Source organism: Rana temporaria, chromosome 2 (genome assembly GCF_905171775.1).
Source record: "Rana temporaria chromosome 2, aRanTem1.1, whole genome shotgun sequence".
Lineage (NCBI taxonomy): Eukaryota > Metazoa > Chordata > Amphibia > Anura > Ranidae > Rana > Rana temporaria.
The window spans coordinates 28632138-28654356 of NC_053490.1; the positions used below are offsets into that span (position 1 = coordinate 28632138).

The 22219-nt window shown below is 44.0% G+C and overlaps 1 protein-coding gene across 1 annotated transcript in view; it reads right to left on the reverse strand.

The window, feature by feature from the left end:
• MYO7A (myosin VIIA) overlaps nt 1-22219 on the reverse strand; it is a 304325-nt gene that overhangs the window by 30971 nt on the left and 251135 nt on the right. The window contains exons 38-40 of the mRNA XM_040339989.1: nt 11298-11451; nt 8933-9088; nt 4509-4614 (exon numbers count right to left, since the gene is read on the reverse strand). Coding sequence (XP_040195923.1) covers nt 4509-4614; nt 8933-9088; nt 11298-11451 — 416 coding nt within the window. The remainder of the gene's footprint in view (nt 1-4508; nt 4615-8932; nt 9089-11297; nt 11452-22219) is intronic.

Sequence of the window (22219 nt, forward strand, 5' to 3'; positions counted from 1 at the left end):
GCCTCTATGGAAGCGTGTGTTCATAGAAGCGTGAGTTCATAAGAATATGTTTTCCGCAAACACACAAAAAAGGGGGCGTGCTGTATACACGCATACATATAGCATGTGAGCTATGAACATGCATCCTGCAAGCAAGTATGCGCCTATGTAAGGCCAAGGAATCCTGTATAATTAAGGAAACCTAATTATAATGCCTCCCAAGTCAAACTCTAGGCAAACATGCATTCTTATGCGATTCAGCAAATTTTCATGCGATCCAACATCTATGCATCTTAAGCACTCCTGTGCGGACAAGTACCCTTGTGGGACCAAGGATTCTTGTATGATCGAGCACCACTGTGCGATCCAGCATTTTTTTTTATTTTTTTTTGCAATTAAGCCTTTTAATGCGATTTTTGGCATTTTTGCGGACACATCCTCTCTGTGTGACGAAATATGCCTGAGTAATCCAGGACTCGGGTGATCAGATAACCATGTGTGAACCCACATCTTTATGCACTCCAGCATCTTTATGCGATTTCAGACCTTTTTGTGGAAAAAGGCCTCTCTGTGTGACCAAATATCCTTGGGTAATCAAGGATTGTGGTTTGTCAGGTAAACCTGTGTGATTCCGCATTTCTATGCACTCCAGCATCTTTATGCGATTTTAGGCATTCCTGTGGAAACACGCCTCTCTGTGTGACCAAATACCCTTGGGTAATCAAGGATTCGGGTTATCAGGTAACCATGTGTGATCCCGCATCTTTATGCGATTTCAGGCACTCCTGTATAAAACAAGCCTCTCCGTACGACCAAATATCCTTGGATAATCAAGGACTCGGGTTATCAGATAACCATGTGTGATGTCGCATCCTTAAGCCCTTAAGCATTTCCATGCGATTTTAGACATGCCTATGGAAACAAGTCTCTGTGTGACCTAAATAACCTTGGGTAATCAAGGACCTGGTTTATCAGGTAACCATGTGTGATCCCGCATCTTTATGCACTTAAGCATCTTTATGCGATTTTAGACATTCCTGTGGAAACAAGCCTCTCTGTGTGACCTAAATAACCTTGGGTAATCAAGGACCTGGGTTATCAAGTAACCATGTGAGATCCTGCATCTTTATGCACTTAAGCATTTTTATGCGATTTTAGGCACTTTGCTGTGATTAAACACCCTTATGTGAACATATAAAATCATACGAACAAAATAACATGTCTCTTTATGTGATCAACAATAAAACATGCTTTGTTACCGGTTTTTACCCCACATGCATTTTGAACATTCCAAACTCATGTACTTCATGCAAACATGTGGACTGTAAAGAGGCAGTTATGCCCGCAGATGTGCGACTCCGCAAACCTGCAACGTTAGCCATGTGCACAGCAGCAAATGTGCACCCCCCCTGTTGTGCATTCGGTTAGCCTGAAGCCAACACCAGGATGAGGACTTTAAAGAGACAGAGGCTCTGGCCGTCTAGGCGAAGTGAAGTTATATGCAGCTTGGATCTCTGAAAAGACTGCAGCTGCAACCAGAGCTTTTGGGGCTTCTGATAGTTTTCTCCTCATTAACACCTGTTATCTGTTCACTGACAGTGAACCTTCATCCTCAGGTCTTTCAATCCCTTGTTTGAGGATTTAGAGCAGGGAAAGGGACACACCCTGTTTTCTGCTTGTGAGGCTGCTGTGAATATAGCAGTTAACCTCTTATAGACCTATACATGCAATGCAACAAAACATATGCAGAGTGCTGCAATGTTGGGGGGGGCTCACGCCTGACAGGGCTGATAGCTAATTATGTGAGCTATCTTAAGTCTCTACAGGGGAGGATAGTATCATGCAAGCATGATAAAAATGGCCACCAGATTTAGGTGGTGATACCCCTTCCTACCCCTGAACCCTCTTTTACGGGGAGACAAAAGAGTCCTAAGCAAAAAGCAGAGGAACTTTAACCCTGGTGCATCAACAGCTGAACTTAGTCTAGCAAATAATGCTTGCTAACACAGCTAGATGCCGAGTAGGTGTCTTAAATGAATCTGTATCCAATTTCCACAAGGTGCTTACGTGCTCAAGCTACCGTGTCCCCCTGGCTTCTCTGACGTCTGGGCCTTTTGAAGGGGCCGCCCTGCGTCTGCACCATGAGCCGGCGTACGTGAGCCAGCGGCAACCACATCGTCCCCCCGCCTTCAAAGCGCGCCCCTCTCACGCACGCGTAGGGGAATGGTGGAGGCGGGGGGAGAGGGAGATCCCCCAAGGAGCCGTAGAGACTACGAGGGACCCCCCCCATCGTGGCAGAGCCTGAAGCGGAGGCAGTAAGCCGCACCCTAGATCAGCTAACCTTGAGCTTCCGTTTCTGGAAAGCATGGCAAGCGAAACACCCGGCATGTCCTCTTAGGGCCCTTCGTGGAAAACAGATAAGACATACTCATGTAGGGGTACCAACCTCCTGAATGGGAGATCTATGGGTATTACAGCCATCCTGTCTCAACAGACATAGTGGTTTCTTTGCCAAGGCACACATGCATTATAGGCAAGACCCAATAGCCCCTTCAGCGGAGGACTAGGACCCACTAGGGGAGGTATATGGGTGCCAGAGCCATCCTGTTTCAAAAGACTTTGTGGTTAAGTTGCCCATGCATAGAAGCATAAAATAGGCGAGACCCATAATCCCCAATGGAGAACCCACTGTCGGACTAAGTCCCGTAGGTACCTCCGCTTACCTTTCCACGCTGCAGGGTATTGCAAAGCAAGAGGCCCAGCCTTCACCCCTCAACGTGGGCTTCGTCTCAGACCTTCAGGGACTGGGGTCCATAGCAGGTCACCTCTCCCCTGGACCTATATAGCACCCTGGCAACAGAAAAAATATTTGGTCTTTGACATCGACCAATGTACTGGAACCCAGGGTCCAGCTCTCAGAGAGAAGCATTATAGGCAAAACCTCGTTCTTCGTACCGAGGCCCGGGTACCGTCCACTTTGGCTATGAAGCACCTTGGACGGATCCGGATTTTATGGAGGCTTTTTACATCCAGCATGGATCCCTCCAGTGGAGCTCCTCAAAGCACATGTTAATTCGTGACCAACACCTTAGACACTGGTGAAAAAACTGAGGTGCTCCCAGTATGGGAGGGGTTATATAGGGAGGGAACTTCCTGTTCTAATTGATTACACCAGTGTCCAGCACCTGATGGTGGAATATAACCCAGATAGTAATGATTAAGACTCTGTGTCCCGTGTTATACGATAAAGAAATTAAGCAGTTGGGTTGAACCGGCTATGCAGTTTGGAGGAAGGCTACCAGAGTAAGGAATAAGGTTAAGTATATATGCTTTTTATGTTACTGCTAAATAAAACAAGCCTTTAGCCCAGGGTCGATCCTAGGCAGGCTGCACAGGGTGCTTTGCACCCAGGCGCCTGCAGAGGTGGGGGCGCCAAAGTGCCAGAGTTCTCCCCTCCCTCCTTCTTTCCTTGTTTGTGTCTGTCCAGAAGTAGTGTTCTGAGCATAGGTGTGTGTCCGTCCAGAACTGATGTGTGAGCATAGGGCAGCCATCCAGCCTGGCAGGGCACGGGGGAGGGGCCGCTCCTCTTCCTGACACAAGGGTTCTAGTTTTCAGTGGCTGCTGAGTGCTGATGTGCAGGAATGAATTCCTCACACTGGGAGTCTTGGATCATGCACTGTCTCCACCAACTCCAGTTGGAATGCCTCCCCCTCCCATCTCTATCTCGGGCTGCACAGAGATAGAACCGAGGTGAGTCACAGTGTTCGGTGTGCTGTGTGCAGGAGAATGGCATCCCCAGCATCCCTTTACCTGTTCTCTGGGCTGCCCCTGCTCTAGATGTTTTATGGCATGATAGATTGCATAGGATACACAGCCCCTGTTACTTCCTGCGCCTCAGTAGTCCAGCTACAGATGTGATGTATAATGAGATGTACCAAGAGCCCTTTCACACTGACAGTGCTGGGGCGTTGGCGGTAAATGGGGAGGAGTTAGTAAAATGACCACGCTTATGTGAAATATTTCTGCACCCAGGCGCCTGTGACCCTAGGATCGGCCCTGCTTTAGCCCTTGCAGTGCGGGGAGAGTTCCACTGCAAGGGTTTGGTTTTATTTTTCCTGGTGTTCAGTTTCAACAATTGAACACAACACATTTCACAAATGTTTTATTCCTCCAGTATCGATTTCCTTGAAACTCTTGGCATCTGGTCGCATGATACTTCAGAGCTGAAAAGGAAGTTGATGCTGGAAGATTTTCCTCTGCCAGGCACGGTGATTGCACGACTAGACACCTCTATAACACTCAGCAGCTGACATTCACTGCAGGTCCCAGTCTGATCAGTGTTTGGATAGGGGAGTATCTCCTCTCAGGGCCAGATAATAATAAATTATTAGTACTGGCCCAGGGGACAAATGCCCCCATTTCCCCCATCCCTGCCCTCAGTCAAGTCCTCCCCTGAACCCTTTGTCATCAGTGAGACATGTTCCATATAATATTTCAGTGTTTTGCATCTTCTCTTCTTTATCTCTCACCTCATCTGTGTCATCGGGGAAATACACTTTGTGGAAAATCTGGGTGGTTTTGTGCTGAATTGCTTCCACCTCCACCAGATGTGGCGGGTACTTCCTAGAGCCATTCCTACACCAGGGAAAAAAGGGTTACTAAGATATATAAAATCAGCTTGTTAATGTTGTAATGTAATTTGTCCCCAAAAAATGACATGAAAAACCCTAATCAGGCTAATGCCGCGTACACACGATCATATTTTGGGTTGTAAAAAATGACGTTATTTTAAATGTCATTAAAAACGATCGTGTGTGGGCTCCAGAGCATTTTTCGGGTTCCGAAAAACGGGCAATTTTTTTTCGAACATGCTCTATTTTTTAACAACGTTTTTAACGTTGTTGTTTTGTAAAAAATGGTCGTGTGTGTGCTTTAACGACGTGAAAAATCTGCGCATGCTCAGAAGCAAGTTATGAGACGTGAGTGCTCGTTCTGGTAAAACTACCGTTCGTAATGGAGTAAGCAAATTCATCACGCTGTAACAGACAAAAAAGCGGGAATCGTCTTTTACTAACACAAAATCAGCTAAAGCTGCCCAAAGGGTGGCGCCATCCGCATGGAACTTCCCCTTTATAGTGCCGTCGTACGTGTTGTACGTCACCGCGCTTTGCTAGAGCATTTTTTTTTCCACGATCGTGTGTAGGCAAGACCGTTTTAATGATCAAGTTGAAAAAAACGTTGTTTATTACAACCCGAAAAATGATCGTGTGTACCCGGCATCAGAACAACTTAAAGGAAACGTGAATATAAATATATAGGCTGTCATTGTTGACAAATGCTGACTTTAGTGCGATTGTCCTGGAACAATTATGCATATCACAGGCCAGGGCATTAGAAAACATTTCAGCTTTTCTTACTTTCTCAACCAGACTTCAGTGACCAGAGCAGGCACTTCTGGATTCTAATAATGTCTTAAGAACAGGGGTGCCCAATCTGGGGCCTACTGGCCGCATGTGGCTCAAGGCAGCTATGGATGTTTTCCAACACAAAATCATAAACTTCATTTAAAATGTTGATTTTTTTTGTAATGATGTGTAATGCACATGATCATTTTTCGACATGAAAAAAAAACGTTGTTTTTTCAGCATGTCCAAAAAATGAAGTTCAACACATACGACGGCACTCTAAAGGGGAAGTTCTATTCGCCTTTGGGCTGCTTTTAGCTGATTCCTTGTTAGTAAAAGACGATTCGCGCTTTTTTGTCTGTTACAGCGTGATGAATGTGCTTACTCCATTATGAACGGTAGTTTTACCAGAATGAGCGCTCCCGTCTCATAACTCGCTTCTGTGCAGGCGCGGGTTTAAAACGTCGTTTTTGCCCACACACGATCATTTTTAACAACCCGGAAAACTACATTTTAAAAAACGACGTGAAAAAATGCAGCATGTTTGAATTTTTTTTTCTTGTCGTTTTTCAGAAGCCGAAAAACGATGTGAAGCCCACACACGATCATTTTAAATGACGTTTTAAAAAACGTTGTTTTTTTTTTCTTTCCCGAAAAAATTATCGTGTGTACGAGGCATTAGGCCTCGTACACACGATAGGTTAACCAGAGGACAACGGTCTGATGGACCGTTTTCATCGGTCAAAACCGATCGTGTGTGGGCCCCATAGGTTATTTAACCATCGGTTAAAAAAAAGCCAACTTGCTTTAAATTTAACCGATGGATTCCCAACCGATGGGAAAAAAACGATCGTTAGTAGGCACAACTATCGGTTAAAAAACCACGCATGCTCAGAATCAAGTCGACGCATGCTTGGAAGCATTGAACTTTGTTTTTTTCAGCACGTCGTTGTGTTATACGTCACCGCGTTCTGACACGATCGTTTTTTTAACCGATGGTGTGTAGGCGCGACGGACCATCAGTCAGCTTCATCGGTTAACCGATGAAAACGGTCCATCGGTCCGTTCTCATCGGATGGACTGATCGTGTGTACGTGGCTTTACACTTATCTTTCCAAAGAAAAATCTCCCACTCGTCACAATCACGCATTATTCATGTCATCAGTTTTTTGGAAACGCCTATATTTGTGAGCAACTATTTTCATGGATGAAGCACTCAAAGGGCAAAATTAGGACTAAAATATCTGATGAGCACTTCGAAAATTAATTGAGAATTGCTACGCCATCTATCCAACCAGATATTGATGTGTTTGTTTATCAAAAACATTGTCAAATATCGCACTTGTTTTATGCTGCCCTCTTTTACTTTTATCATACAAAATATTACAAAAACATTTTTTATTACTCGGATAGGTACAGTTCATTATCTTTATCAATGATTGTTAAAGTGATACTAAAGGTTCCTGTTTTTTTTTTTTTAATAACAAACATGTCACACTTACCTCCACTGTGCAGTTAGTTTTGCACAGAGTTGCCCCGATCCACCTGTTCTGGGGTCCGACAGCGGCTCTCATGGCTCCTCACCGCATTAGATAGCCCCCTGTGGGAAGCTCTCTTCCGAGAGGGTTACTTTGCGGGCGTGCAACTGTGTCATACACTCGGCATCCATAGACACCGAGAGTATTGCCGCGTACACACCATCACTTTATGTGATGAAAAAAAACGACACTTTCTGTGAAGTAAAAAATGACGTTTTTGAAACTTCAATTTTCAAAGACGAAGTTGCCTACACACCATCGTTTTCTCACAATGATCTTGCAAAGTGAGGTTACGTTCCACCACGTTTTACCATTGAAGTAGCTTCTGGGCATGCGTGGATGAAAAAACGTCTTAGAAAACGACGTTTTTTGCTACACACGGTCAATTTCTGTGAAGTAAAAAGTGCACTTTTGAAAAACGACACATAAAATTGAAGCATGCTTCAATTTTTTTTGGTCGTTTTTTACAAGACATAAAACGACGTTTTCCCCCACACACAGTCAATTAAAGTGACGTTTTTAAAAACGTCATTTTTTTTCATCACATAAAGTGATGGTGTGTACGCGGCATATGATTTGGCCCCGCCCCCCCATGTCATTGCTGCTATCAATCTATCCAATGAAGAGCCGAGAAGCCGTGGAGAGAACGACGCAGGATCACGCCCACGGAAATTCGGGGCTCAGTAAAGAAAAAAAGGGGGGCTGGGGGGCCGGACACTGCAAGGTGTTTTTCCACCTATATGCATTAAGGTGAAAAATCACGTAGGTTTACAACCCCTTTAACTTGTGATCTGCCTGACTTTTTTTGCTCATTGGCTATCCTTATTGTTAGTGTATTTTATGTGTGGCCCAAGACAATTGCTCTTCTTCCAATGTGGCCCAGAAAGGTCAAAAGGTTGGACACCCCTGCTTTAGAGCATCCTGGAAAAACCCTAATTTCATGTTCTTTGTAATGCAAACCGTCACCACAGATTACATGGTAGTATCTCTGCCCATGCCTGTGCCTTCCTATTGGCCAAAAGATAAAAATGGCAGCAGGAGGAGGTGGGCCACGTCATGTCCATGGAATGTGCAGTTGCTATCTGCATAGAAAAGCTCCCCAGATTTCTGGGATCTCAGAGCATAATGAAGAAAATCTGAGGATATAGAAGTGTCTGCTATGTGAACCAAGACAGGTTTATAAAAAATAACAGCCTGCAATTATTGAGTGCCATATGGTTCGCTATTTTAACCCCCGCTAGCGGTCGAAAAAGGGTTAAAACTGCCCGCATTGCGGGCGGTATTACCGCGGTTTCCCATTGTTTTCAATAGAAAGGCGCGGTATAGGAGCGGTAAACACCCCGCTCCTATACCGCTCCAAAGATGCGGCTAGCAGGACTTTTGGAGCGGTCCTGCTACCGCACCGCTTCAGTGTGAAAGCCTTCGGGCTTTCACATTGAAGCCTGCAGGGCACGATTTTTTCATGCGGTATAGCAGTGCTATTTTTAGCGCTGTACCGCATGAAAAACGTCCCAATGTGAAAGGGGCCTTACAGTCCATATTGGATACTGAAGTAATGGAGCAGTATATCCCTTGGAGGCCAGGTTCACACAGAATTGGATGCAGGTTTCCCCACATCTAATTCGCATAACAGGAGAGTGTGACCGGCTCTCAATGGAGCCAGTTCACACAGCTCCAGTGCAACCGTGGAGCACACTGGTTCTGATCTGATTTGCACCTGAAACGTTGAACAGGGACGCACCAGACCCTTTGCTGTGAGCCGCGGCTGCAGCTAGCGTGAACCGAGCCTGAAGCATCTGATAAAGTTTGGCTTGGGTCACTATATATTTATTAACTTCTTCTTTTTTTTTTTACTTGGTTTCTTACGGATGATTTGGACTTTGTTATTTATGGATGATTTGATTAATATATTTCAGTCACCTTGATATACGAACTTTATTATTATTATTATTATTTTTTACTCCTGACACTGTCATTCTCTGATACTAGATTTATGGAATATTTTCATACCGGATGGCTCTCTGAAGCCTGTGCATGCAGTCTGCGGCCAGGACGTGCTGCTTACGGGACTGGATGAATCTCTGCACATGGGGAAGAAGAATATTGCTGGGCGGGAAGAGCCCGGTGGCTAACCACAACAGCTCCCATCCCTTCTCCTCGCTGTACCTGGAATACAAACAGAAATAGATTCGGGACACTGCTTAAAAAAATTTGATAACTGTATTATTTGATACAGAAATATAAATAGCACAGTGAAAATAAAAAAATTTGTATGAAGAATTTTATAGCAGTCTCCTCTTTTTTTCCAGCTTATTTTTTCCAGCTCATAATTTTTATAAAAGTTTTGTTCAGCAGAGGTCACTTATGCCTTGTTTCCACTGCACGGAACGGTTCGGGTCAGTAAGAATGGAGCGGTTTAGAATGGACCGGTCTATTCTCGTGAGCGTTTCCACTGCAAATCGGACCGTCGGGGACCATTCAGGATTTAGAAAAAATGCCTAGCACGTCCACCAATCAGTGGAATGTATTGCATCTCCTCCCCTAATGGAACCGTTCCATTTCCTATGGCCCCACATCTGAAGCAGGACCCAGAATGGTCCGGTACGGTTCGGTTTAATGGCACACTTTCGTAGTGGAAACACCCAAAATAGCGTACCGAACCGAACCGTACCGAACCGATCCGCTCAGTGGAAACGAGGCATTAGATTACTGGTGAAACATCTTCAATGTTACAGCACAAGTTCCCCTCACTTTGACAAACTACTGTACTACTAGCTTTACCATTGTACATTTAATTTCCCTTTAAAATCCTTATATTCAAGCAATTGTTACCATAGAGAGTTAAACTTACAACTTTATTCTGTTTGTCATCTGACTATATGAATTGTAAGGCTCCATGCACACTGAAGCTGCTAAACTGCAGTTTATTGGCGTTTTTGGGCTTTTTTTAACCACTTAAGCCCCGGACCATATTGCTGGTCAAAGACCAGAGCACTTTTTGGCACTGCGTCGCTTTAACTGACAATTGCGTGGTCGTGCGACGTGGCTCCCAAACAAAATTGGCGTCCGTTTTTTCCCACAATTAGAGCTTTCTTTTGGTGGTATTTGATCACCTCTGCGGTGTTTAGTTTTTGCGCTATAAACAAAAATAGAGCGACAATTTTGAAAAAAAATTATATTTGTAACTTTTTACCATAATAAATATCCCCCAAAAATATCTAAAAAAACAATTTTTTCCTCAGTTTAGGCCGTTTACGTATTCTTCTACATATTTTTCGTAAAAAAAAAATCGCAATAAGCGTTTATTGATTGGTTTGCGCAAAAGTTATAGCGTTTACAAAATGGGGGGTAGTTTTATGGCATCCTTATTAATATTTTTTTTTTACTAGTAATGACGGCGATCAGCGTTTTTTTTTTTTTTCCGGTACTGCGATATTATGGCGGACACTTTGGGCACTTTTGACACATTTTTGGGACCATTTTTATAGCGATCAGTGCTATAAAAATGCATTGATTACTATAAAAATACCATTGGCAGTGAAGGGGTTAACACTAGGGGGCGGGGAAGGGGTTAAGTATGTTCCCTGGGTGTGTTCTAACTGTAGGGGGGGTGGACTCACTAGATGAAATTGTAATAAGCGATCGCGGGTGCCTGTCTGTCATGCTGATTTTCTGGTTTATTTCTGAGACACAAGCTTGGGACAAGTGTGCAGCTAGTGAAGTCCGAATTCTGGTTATACATACTTATTCTAGGGTCCTCAGAACAGTTTTTGGCTCTACATGAGAGCCAAGCTACAAGCTACTGTCATGTAGAATTCAGAATGCTACTATCATTCTTAAAGCGGGGGTTCACCCTATATAAAAAAAAACTCACTGTTATATCGTACATAGAAGATTCCGGGGAATGGGCGTTCCTATGGAGAGGGAAGGTGATTGACGGCCGGCCCTGGCACGTCACGCTTCTCCGGAAATAGCCGAAATAGGCTTGGCTCTTCACGGCGCCTGCGCATAGCCTGTGCGCAGGCGCCGTGAAGAGCCGAGACCTACTCCGGCTGTCTTCGGGGAGCGTGACTTGCCAGAGCCGGCCGTCAATCACCCTCCCTCTTGCTAGGAACGCCCATTCCCTGCGGCAGACGGAATCGTCTATGTACGATATAACCGTGAGTACGGGGATAAAAAAATTAAGACCGGCATAGTGTAGCTCGCGCTACTATGCCGGATTTTATGCTGAAATGTTGTTCTGCAGGGTGAACCACCGCTTTAAACCATGTTCAGCTATGGCAAATCCCTGTAATTTTCTTAAGACAGGTTCTCTTATACTTGGGTTGAAATCTCAACTCTGGGAATTTCATTGTCTCTGAATCTGGTAACTTACTTGATGTGGTTTTCAGTGAGCTGCTTTAGTATCTGACAAAAGATCTCATCTTTCAGTGGTTCTGCTTTTAAGGCACCTTCAAAAATCTGATCGGTCAGCTCGTTGACTGTTCGCATACGCTTGGATGGGTAGTCTCCCATATACTTTAACATTGGTGCAAAATGGCAGTCAAGGATTATAAGGTACAATTATTTCATCATGTTTGTGTTAAGACATTAGCATCAGTAATCCCTGTGTGTTCGCACAGTATGATGTTAGCAACTCCCGAACTGCAGCTTTCCAGAACATTAATGCTAGTCATGCCAATCTCTCATACAACCTATCCATCTGGCATTGCCAAGTAACATGCTGGGTAACTTTAAATTGGACCCAGAAAAATATATATTTTTTTAATTCTGCAGGGCACTTCTTGTGCCTAGACACCCCAATGCCTTAAAGGAGTTGTAAAGGCAGAATATTTTTTATCTTAATGCATTCTATGCATTAAGATAAAAAACCTTCTGTGCGTAGCAGCCCCCCCAGCACCCCCCAATTACCTGCCTCCTTCTCTCTCCAGCAATGTCCACAATGCCCTTAGCCATCGAGTACACTCCTCCTGATTGGCAGAGACAGAGCGTCATTGGCTCCCACGGCTGTCAATCAAAGTCAGTCAGCCAATCAGGGGAGAGAGGAGGTGGGGCCAGTCCGGGGCTCCGTGTCTGAATGGATACACGGAGCTCCGACTCAGCTCGGGTGCCCCCTGTAGCAAGGTGCTGGCTGTGGGGCACTCAAAGAAGGGAGGGGCTAGGAGCAGCAAAGAGGGACCAGAGAAGAGGAGGATCGGGGCTGCTCTGTGCAAAACCAACTGCTCAGAGCAGGTAAGTAAAACATGTTTGTTATGTAAAAAAAAAAAAACATGTTTGTTATGTAAACAAAAACTGACGTAGAAATCACTTTAAGGCCTCGTACTCACGACCAAACATGTCTGCTGAAACTGGTCCGCGGACCAGTTTCAGCGGACATGTTCGTTCGTGTGTAGGCAGTAACGTACAGAATTCCAGCAAACAATCGTCGGCCAGACCGTTTTCCAACGAACAACTGTTTCCTGGTCTTGCTTTAAAACAGTCTGCTGGAATCGTGTCCGTCAGACATGTTCGGTCGTCTGTACACAAAAGCAGCGTACAAAAACCCCGCGCATGCTCAGTCCAAATGAGGAGACGGGAGCGCTCGTTCAGGTAAAACTCGCGTTTCTTTGGGATATGGCACATTCGTCATTAGAAACATTTTATTCTAGCAAGAGAACAATGTCTTAAAAAGGCGCACTAAACCACATTTTAAAGCCTCGTTTGATTAATTCTTCTCTTGCTAGAATAACCCCGTTCTCTTGCTGATGCAATTTCATTAGAGTTGTCCCATACTGAAATGTCACATTTCTTGCTTGTGATGTAATCCTTTAATAATGTTTTCTATGCCAGACGTGTGTTTTGGTTGGTGGTCCTCCATAATTTAGAGTAGTCATTTTTGTAAAGGAATGTGCATTTTTTTAATTTTTTATTTTGTTTCTAGTTATGTCACCAGTTAAACAATTTTTTTTTTACATGTTTTTTTCATTTAATTTTTTTTTTTTGGTGTTTCATTAGAGAATATTAAACCATGTTGGCACACCAAATGTCCCCCCCCCCCCAAGGAGTGTGTCCTTTGTAAATTACCCATTGTATATTTATTAAAGGTTTGCTGCCTAATAATCCCCACAGTATATCAAACAATAGACATGTTTTCAAATGAAAGCAAAAAGCCTTTTATTCAGGCAAATGTCATCACAAAAAATAAAAAGAACGGCAGCACTAGAATAGATAGCAAACTATATGCAAACTTGCATTTCCAACATGGTGAAGGATAAACTTCCAAGCCTCAGGAGCCAAACACAAAAATATGAAGCAGCAGCACACAAACAAAGGAACCCAAACTGTGGTAGTACAAACAAGATGTCCTTTATGTGGAAGGAAATGGAAGGCAGAAAATCAACGTTTCCTCCTCTTTCCAGCCTTCCCTCCAGGCAGCCTTCCAGCGGATCGAACACGGGGTCTTGCAGGTGGGGTTGATGTGGCAGCAGGAGGATGGTGTTCCGCAAGCCGGGCCGGGTCACATAGCCCAGTGTCTGGGGTCAGCAGGCCCCTCTGCATCCACCAAAGGACCTGGTTCATCAGGGCCTTTGCCAGTCTTCTCTGGTCCTCCTCCCCTTCATTTAAATCATGGGCCAATGAGGCACTGAAGGCCTCTGTGGGGTTGAGGGGGGCCCTCATGATGGCGCTTGCCTCCTGGATCATGCGGAGGCTTGCCTCCTCCACAGGCCTCAACTGCCTCCTTCGGCCTGATGGCCTCACCTGGGGGGGAGAAGACTGGCTGGTGGTGGTTGTCCTGGGCGGGGGGACCTGCTGCAGGCCACTGGGCCCAGCCTCCTCCTGGCTGCCACTGACCCCGGCCTCCTCCTGGCTGCCACTGACCCCGGCCTCCTCCTGGCTGCCACTGACCCCGGCCTCCTCCTGGCTGACAGACACCTGAGGATCTGCCACCTCCTGGCTGATCTCTTCTTCCTGTGTGGAAAAAAAAGGAAATTTTTTACAATTTCGCTAAATAAAACCACACTCATTTTCCTGTTTTTCGTTTAGTATTTTCTGTTCATTATTACTTGAATACACTCTACTTCTGACCCCTGCAGTTGTCATCCCTGACACCTATTTGTCTGTACACCTTTTTGTTTGCTTTTTCCCAGCTTGGTTTTTTTTTTGACAATATCTAATCATTAATCCACCAAGAATTCTTTACGCCATAAATATAGAGGAAACTACTATACCTCCTCATCGAAGGGTGGCAGATCTGCATCTCTGTCAGCCAGGCCCTCTTCCTCCGACTCTGCAGGGCTGTGGTCATCTGGGGAAGGTCCGCTGGAAGGTAGCATGGAGGAAAGGTTGGAAGAAAGACTGGACATCGTTTTCCTGCCTTCCATTTCGTCCCGCAAAAAAGCCATCTGTTTATAATACCACAGTTTGGGTTCCTTTGCTTGTCTTGCTGCTGCTCCCGATTTTTTGATTTTATTAGCTTTGTATGCTCTCCTGTATGTGCTTCTGAGGTTGGCAAGTTTATCCTTCACCATGTTGGCAGTGCATCCTGGCACCCAAGTTTGCATATAATTTGCTAGCTCTTCTAGTGCTGCCGCTCGTACCTCTTTATTGCAATATAAAGAGTGTTTTGAATTCCACAGGATGGGCGTGTCCTGGTATTTTTGAAGTAAGGCCTCTATAGATTCCTTGCTTTGTAGGAGGTCCATTGTAATTTTTTCTAAATTAGATTTCTTTTTGAGTCTAGATTCCAAAAACATAAACCACAGAAAAATAAATATTCCAAAGGATCAGCGTTGACCTTGATCTAATATGTGTCTTCAAATTTATTACCTATATCTAATTACAAACACAGTCTCTCTTGTTTCAACAATGATTGGCAGCTCGGCCGCATTGCTTGTACCAAACATTGATTTGCTAGATGCAGAGCCATTGTTCACATTGCAGTAAATATTTTAAATATATAAAATTAAACAATGCTTACAAATGACAGTTTTCATCTAGGCACTCTTTCATGTGTAAATCTCATGCCCCTGACAATGGATGACATAAAAGACACTTCCTAATGACCTCTGTACAACCAACACTTGAACAATACTTTGCCTGATCTGAATACACCATTCAAAAACTTGTCAATGAGGTACAGCATTGTTCACATCTCTATTTTGTGAGGTGTCCAAAAGCATTTGGATACCAAAATAACATTGTGGTACCCCATAGACAGAATAGCTTAAAAAGGGTGCAACCAACAGCCCAAACCCCCATCCCATGTGTCTACATTTTCAAGGCCTCTGCTGATCACATTTTTAATTTCCTTACCTTCCTGTCTCTCGCTCCTCGTTTCTCACGCTCGCCTAATTACCGCGTAAGATGCGTAATCACGGCGTAAACCTTTTAAACACTCCGCGTATTTATGAAACCCCGCCCTCGTCACCTTTGCGAGGCCCCTAATCAATGAGTTTAGGAAATATGGCGTTAACTGTGTATGTTCTGGATGCGCTCGAAGATTCTCCGCGTAACGGACGTAAACACGTTGTTTGCATTCTCTACACTCCGCGTATGTATTAAACGCCGCCCTCTTCTCCGCCCATGGCGTAAGAATTCATCTTTTCCACGCCCATAATCTCTGTGGGAAAGGAAAGATGGCGATGTCACACGAGCGGGCACGATGCTCTCATGCCACAAGTGAAGGGACAGAGGCAGGGACGTCCCGATCAAGGAAAAGAAGATATAAAGCCACTAATATGCGGTTCCAGGAAATGGTGGAGTTAGTTTACATCATGCGAAAGAAGGACTATGATGGTGAATTAGGGCCATACAAGACCCCTAACCGCCGAAAGGCACATATTATGGACAAGGTGGCGAGGAGAATGCAGAGGATGTTTGGGATCACCAGGTCCAAGGAACAGCTGAGGAAACGATGGTCAGACTTAAAATTGAGGGAGCCACATAAGATGAAGAAAATACTTAAAATTCTGCGTAAAAGTAAGTAAATATATATTGGGGTTGGGGGGGGGGGGGGTGATTGTCTGCAATAATGTGTTGCCATGTATATTTCACCATCTGCCTCCTTGGCCTGCTTGTAATTTTAAAGACATGTTGTCATTTATTTTTTAGGACATAAATAACTACATATTTACAAACAGTGTTCTTAGTAAACAACGTAACATCACATAGTTTATCATAAAGGCTCGGTTAGTCCAGGAACAACACACCTGGACATGGCTCACTGGCCAAAAACTTTGTTTGTAAACATTGTGTAAAAGCTAGTTCAAGAAAAAAAAAGTATGAGAATGGGAAAGGCAAACAGGATTCATTCTAAAAACAGTGGTAATAAAGCAGATGTTTTCACATCTGAAATGCAGAGCACCTGTGTCTCCACAAATCCAAAATGGGTTTTGGTAGGGTCTCCCAGAAATACAGTTTAGGGGGGACATCCATGTGTGTCACTTTGCTAAAAAGGGGCAGGATCAGAGCTTGCCATATAGAAGTAATTGCAAAATGTAGGTTTGGTGAAAGATAAAAGTAACTAAATGAAAGCATCTTCTAAGCAATGTGTGCGATTTATGCTCTCCAATATCTGTGTGCTGATGAGTCTACATTTTTTTTGGTTTATTTCAGGGGAAAGAAGTCGCCAGCATTTGGAGGAGGCAGAGAGGGCCAGACAAGGCCAAAATCTGCCATCTCAACATGTGGAGGAGGAGGAGGATGTGGAAGGAGAAGAGGATGTGGAAGGAGAGGAGGATGTGGAAGGAGAGGAGGATGTGGAAGGAGAGGAGGATGTGGAAGGAGAGGAGGAAGGAAGAAAGGAGGAAGGAAGAGAGGAGGAAGAAGTAATTTTGGACTTAGAAGTCATAGCAGATGAAGGGCAAGTGGCGGAAGAACAATTTGGCGAATTGAAAGAAGGTGGATTGATGGATGAAGGAGGAGTCCAAGATGATGGGGAAGTGGTGGAAGAAGGAGGAGTGATTGAAGATGATGGGGAGGTGGTGGAAGAAGGAGGAGTGATAGAAGATGTCGAAGAGGTGGAAAGGAGAAGCCCATCAGGTCAGTGTCACCCTAGCTTGATTCAAAAAAACATATGTAGATAGGCCTCATCGAAAAATAAAGTTGTAAATGCCTTTTTTTTTGTTGGTTTTAGGGGAGGAGGATGGTGTGCCAATATTTTCACGTGCAAGTGCTGCTATAATTATTCAGCAGGTAATGGAGTGCAGCATTGAAATGCACAATATGCGTGAAAGGATGTTTCTCATGGAACAGAATGTAACAAATGTGCTTTTGGAATGCAGCACGGAAATGGACAATATGCGGCAAAGAATGATGGTGATCGAATCTAATTTTAAGAACATTATTGACATGATGGGCCGTGTCAAAGACTGAAACACCCCCCGCCCATCCCCCGCCCCCACAAACATTTTTACAGTTTGAATAATGAATACGCCAAAATTTGAAGATACACACACAGTGTGCCAACATGTGCTATCTGCCATCACAGAATATCTAGTGTCTGTGCTTTGTGGGTCCAACCCCCTCCTCCATCCTCAAGTAGTTGAGAGGAAGGGTTTGCTCCCACAAAACACAGACATTGATCACCCATGATGTCAGATAGCACATGTGGCCATTTGTCTGTTGAACCAATGACATTTGTCGAGTTTGCACTGAATGTGTGTATCTTCCAATTTTGGCGTGTTCCAGTGTGAAAGCACACCATGACTGACTGCTGTTGTGAGTTTTTATATTTTTGGAATTGGATTTTGTTACTTTTTGACCATGTTGAACATTTTGGGATACTATAAAGTTTAGACCATAAAGAATAAACAACGGTAAAAAATTTTAAAAATATATATATAGAATTATAAATCTCTCTAATCACTGAATTTAGTGAAGTAGAGATTTGACTCCAAATTCTCACCTAAAAATTTTGTTTTAGAAAAACACACCAAAAACAAAAAAAATGTTAAAAAAATTATTGTTTTTTGTGCATAAAAAATATGCACAAAAAAAAAATTAAGGCGCTAAACACCCCACCAAATATAATCTATATATATATATATATATATATGTAAACAATAAATCTAACTATATTTGAGAAAAAAAAAAGTGAACTTGTTAATAAATGTATAATCTGCATAATATTTTTGGTTGAATTACCTGAAAAAAAAAAAAATTAAAAAAAATTTTTTTTACTCCTAAGTACAAAAGCAGGGAGTAATGAAAAAAATATAAAATAATTTTTGGGGTCATGAACAAGCAAAAATTAAAATACTTGACCTCAAAATTTACAAATGGAGTTGCTTCTTATTTCTAGACTCAATACCCTGTTTGTAGATGAGTGAATACTGTGCAAAATGTGGTTAGTTACTAAAAGTGGAGAAATCAATTATGCATTACAATTGAAGAAGTTAGCTAGAGAACCAGGAAGACAGAGAAAAAGAGAAAAAGCATTAATGACAAACAACTGTATAAAGTCCAATGGTCTAATTATTTTTTATTTTTGAGAATATTCCTTTCTTTGGGGGCCGAATTAGAAAGAAATATGATCTGGCATAGCAATGGCCCCCCGACCCATGAAGTACTCAACATATTTGTCGCGTACCTCACGAGCTGATTGGGGGGCCAAGCCAGCGCGACCAGTGTCCAGCCCGGGAAGGGGATCTGAGGGTAGTCTTGCCTCAGAACCGATGTCGGGTAGGTACGTCTGGGAGTGCCTGCGTAAAAAGTTGTGCAAAATGCAGCAGGCAAATACAACGGTGTCCAATTTATATTCCGCCAGATGTATCGATGTCCTGAACAGGCGGAACCGGTTGGTGAGTATCCCAAAGGCATTCTCGACTACCCTCCGAGCCCTGGCCAACCGAAAATTAAACACACTCCTCTCTGAGGTGAGGGTCCTCTGGGGAAAAGGCCGCATGAGGTGAGGACCAAGCCCGAAAGCCTCGTCCGCTAGGAACACAAACGGAAGTCCTTCCACATTATCTTCATCTGGTGGCAATGCCAGACCACCAGCTTGGAGACGATCATAGAAATCAGTCCGTGCGAACACTCCCCCATCAGACATCCGGCCGTTCTTCCCCACGTCCACATATAGAAACTCATACTGTGCCGACACCACCGCCATCAACACAATACTATGATAACCCTTGTAATTATAATAGTAGGACCCCGAGCGGGGTGGGGGCACAATGCGGACGTGTTTCCCATCTATTGCTCCACCGCAGTTTGGAAAATCCCACCGCTGGGCAAATTGGGAAGCCACAGACTGCCATTCCTGTGGCGTGGAGGGTAGCTGTGGGGACAAACAAAAAAAGAGATTTAGTACTTTGGAACAAAAACATCCTACAAGCATCCTTGTGACAGTTCACAGTATTAAAATTGCATTAGAAAAATGTGCATGGAGAATTTGGGAAATGAAATATATAGGGCCACTTCATTAAGAGACTCCACAGCCCTCTGATGGGGACAATAAAAGTTTGAAGGGGGGGGGGGGACACAAAAACCAAAAAGTCCTGTTAGAAAAAATGGCAAGGTGGGTTTGTCCCTAGGATAGCATGCTGGACAGGTTAATATTGGGTAAGGGACAAATATGCAGGTAGGCCAAGAATAAAACATGTAAAGCTGATATCAACATGCATAGGGAGAAAAGGTAACGTTAGTTAAACACACAGCATATCTGGGAAAATAAAAATAAAGTTAGTTGGCCACATTATTAGAGCCAGGAAACTTACCTTAATATACTCCTCATGCATAACTTTGATGATGGCAGCACACGTGTCCGGTATGATGACCCCAAGCGCCTGCGGAGAGATGCCTGTCGAGAACTTGAGGTCCTGCAGGCTCCTCCCAGTCGCCAGGTACCGCAACGTGGCAATAAGCCTCTGCTCGGCCGTGATGGCTTGGCGCATCACAGTGTCCTGCCTCGTGATATAGGGGGACAGAAGATCCAGCAGACGGTTGAATACGGGGTCCGTCATGCGGAGAAAATTCCTAAAGTCATTAGGATTATTCTCCTGGAGTTCCCTAAGCAGAGGCATATGTGAGAACTGGTCACGCTGGCGCAACCAATTCTTGGTCCAGAAACGCCTCCGCCCCCTGTTTCTGGCCAAAGTACTGGACAAATGAACATATCCAGCAGCCATCCCATAAACAGCACCAACTCGCGAAAATTGACGCTGCTGCTCCATCATGGCTTCAAACCGGCCGGCTGGTCAGTCAAGAACACACTGAAACAGAAAGCACTCGCAAATCCAGCACTACCTGCGACAAACGCGTGACAAACAGATACGAGCGCACAGGATGCAACTGCTAAAGCAGAAACAACCTGCTTGCCTATAGCCGAATGACAACTACGTTACCGCAAGCACACGCACTGAACCCGTGAATACACGCTGTCAAAGCCTGGAGACCGAGAAGCGCGAATCAGCTCTAACCAAACCTTCACTAACACGAGCAAACCCGTAACTAGCAAAAGAGGAACAGAGGGCGGCGCCATTAAGTTTGGTCTTCCCCTTTATAGTGACGTCGTACGTAGTTTACGTGCACGCGTTCCGGTACGACGGGAATTTGGTCCGCTGGTGTGTACACGCCAGCGGAACAAAACACAAATCAGCCTTGTACGCCGGAAACTGTCGGGCAGACAGTTTCCAGCGCACAGATCCGGTCGTGAGTACAAGGCCTAAGGCTTACAGCTGTATGTCTGTTATGGGTGATCATCTAAGGCACTGTCTGCTAGTCCCACCCGATTTATAGTACAATTTGGGGATGTTACTATTGTGCTACTCACTGCAGCATGGATGCAACTTGGAAGCTACTTTGATGCTACTGTGAATTGGTTTGCATATTTAATAGTGCCAACATTGTGCTGGAATTGCACCAAAGTGGTACAGGAAAAAAAAATCAGCCTGTGCTGTGTTGTACAGTATTGATGTGAATGGGTACTATTAAAAACAATGTGATTTCCATTGCCATGTTGTGCGATTTAAGTTGCATCTGAAATTGCACTAGTGTGAACGGAACATAAACTGACCATCTGGTCACATATTTTAGTTTTGAATGAATGCTAGAACTCACTTCTTATATCTTTCAGGAACCTGCAGGTAAACTAAAGGTGAGTATAAACATTGAGCAGAAGGGGGCAGGTAGGTCATTCTATCGCTTGCACAGACAAAGTACAAGCTAACATTAAGATCTCATTATTTCTAAAATGTAGTAGTATGAGGCTCATACCGTAAGAAAAGAGGCAAAGTTGGCAACTCTAGAGAGGAGGACCCACCTCTTGATAACCAAGTGTTATTTCAACCAGCCAGCTCTCACCTCTAAGGCCAGCCATACACGTTTCGAATCTCAGCTGGTTACGCAGAAACTGGCCAAGATTCAAAATGTTAATGGGCAGGCTGAATGTACTAAATTGATCGATCAATCAACTTGGGTATAACCAGCCTGCTGGATTCTTTTGCGATCATTGCTAGCGGCTGTCTCCTTCAGGCCCGGGACGGCTTCCCCTGCCCGCCCCCGTTGGGAGAAAGCAATTGCTGATTCCCCTGTCAGCACTGTCTGCTCAGCTGTCAGCTTATTGCCAGTTCCTATCGCTCCACAGTGACTCACCTGTTGATGATATCCTGCTCGTCAGTCCTGCCTACTTAAGCCGCCCAGCTCAGACGATCTCTGCCTTCGCCTTGGTCAACATCACAGAGACTATCTCTTGCGTTCCTGTTAAAGACTTGTTTGGCTGACATCCCTTCTGGCTCCTGATCCTGCTTGCTTTTCTACTACGTTCTTCTCTGGCTCCCTGACATTTGGCTTGTCTGACTATCTGATCCGGTTCCTGAACTCTGGCTATGTTTTTACTATGTTTATCTTTTTATTATTATTATTATTTTTAAACAAGTGTGATTTAACTTTACTTCTGTCTCGGTCTGATTCATGGTTTCTGACAGATCTCAGTTCTAAGTGGACAGTTATTTAAAGGGCTCATTTACACTTGCTTTGGCACACATTAACATCTCATTTATATTTGCTTCAAGGCAAGGCTTCAGACAGGCTTTGTTAAAACTCTCTGAATGCTAGTCAAAGCTCTTGTCACTAAATAAAATGTTTAGCTTAGAGTCCTCTTTACACCTTGCTTTTGCTTCGGCTTTGCTTCAAAAATGATACCCCATGTAGCTTTTTTTTATTTTATTATTTCAATGATTTTTTTATTGTTTGCGTATATAAAAAAATACAAAAAAAGTGTTACATCATCGTACATATTATAAACGATACCCAACCATACATTTTCCCTGTTTTCCCCTTATCTTTTCCTACCCTCATTCTTTGTGACATTGTGAA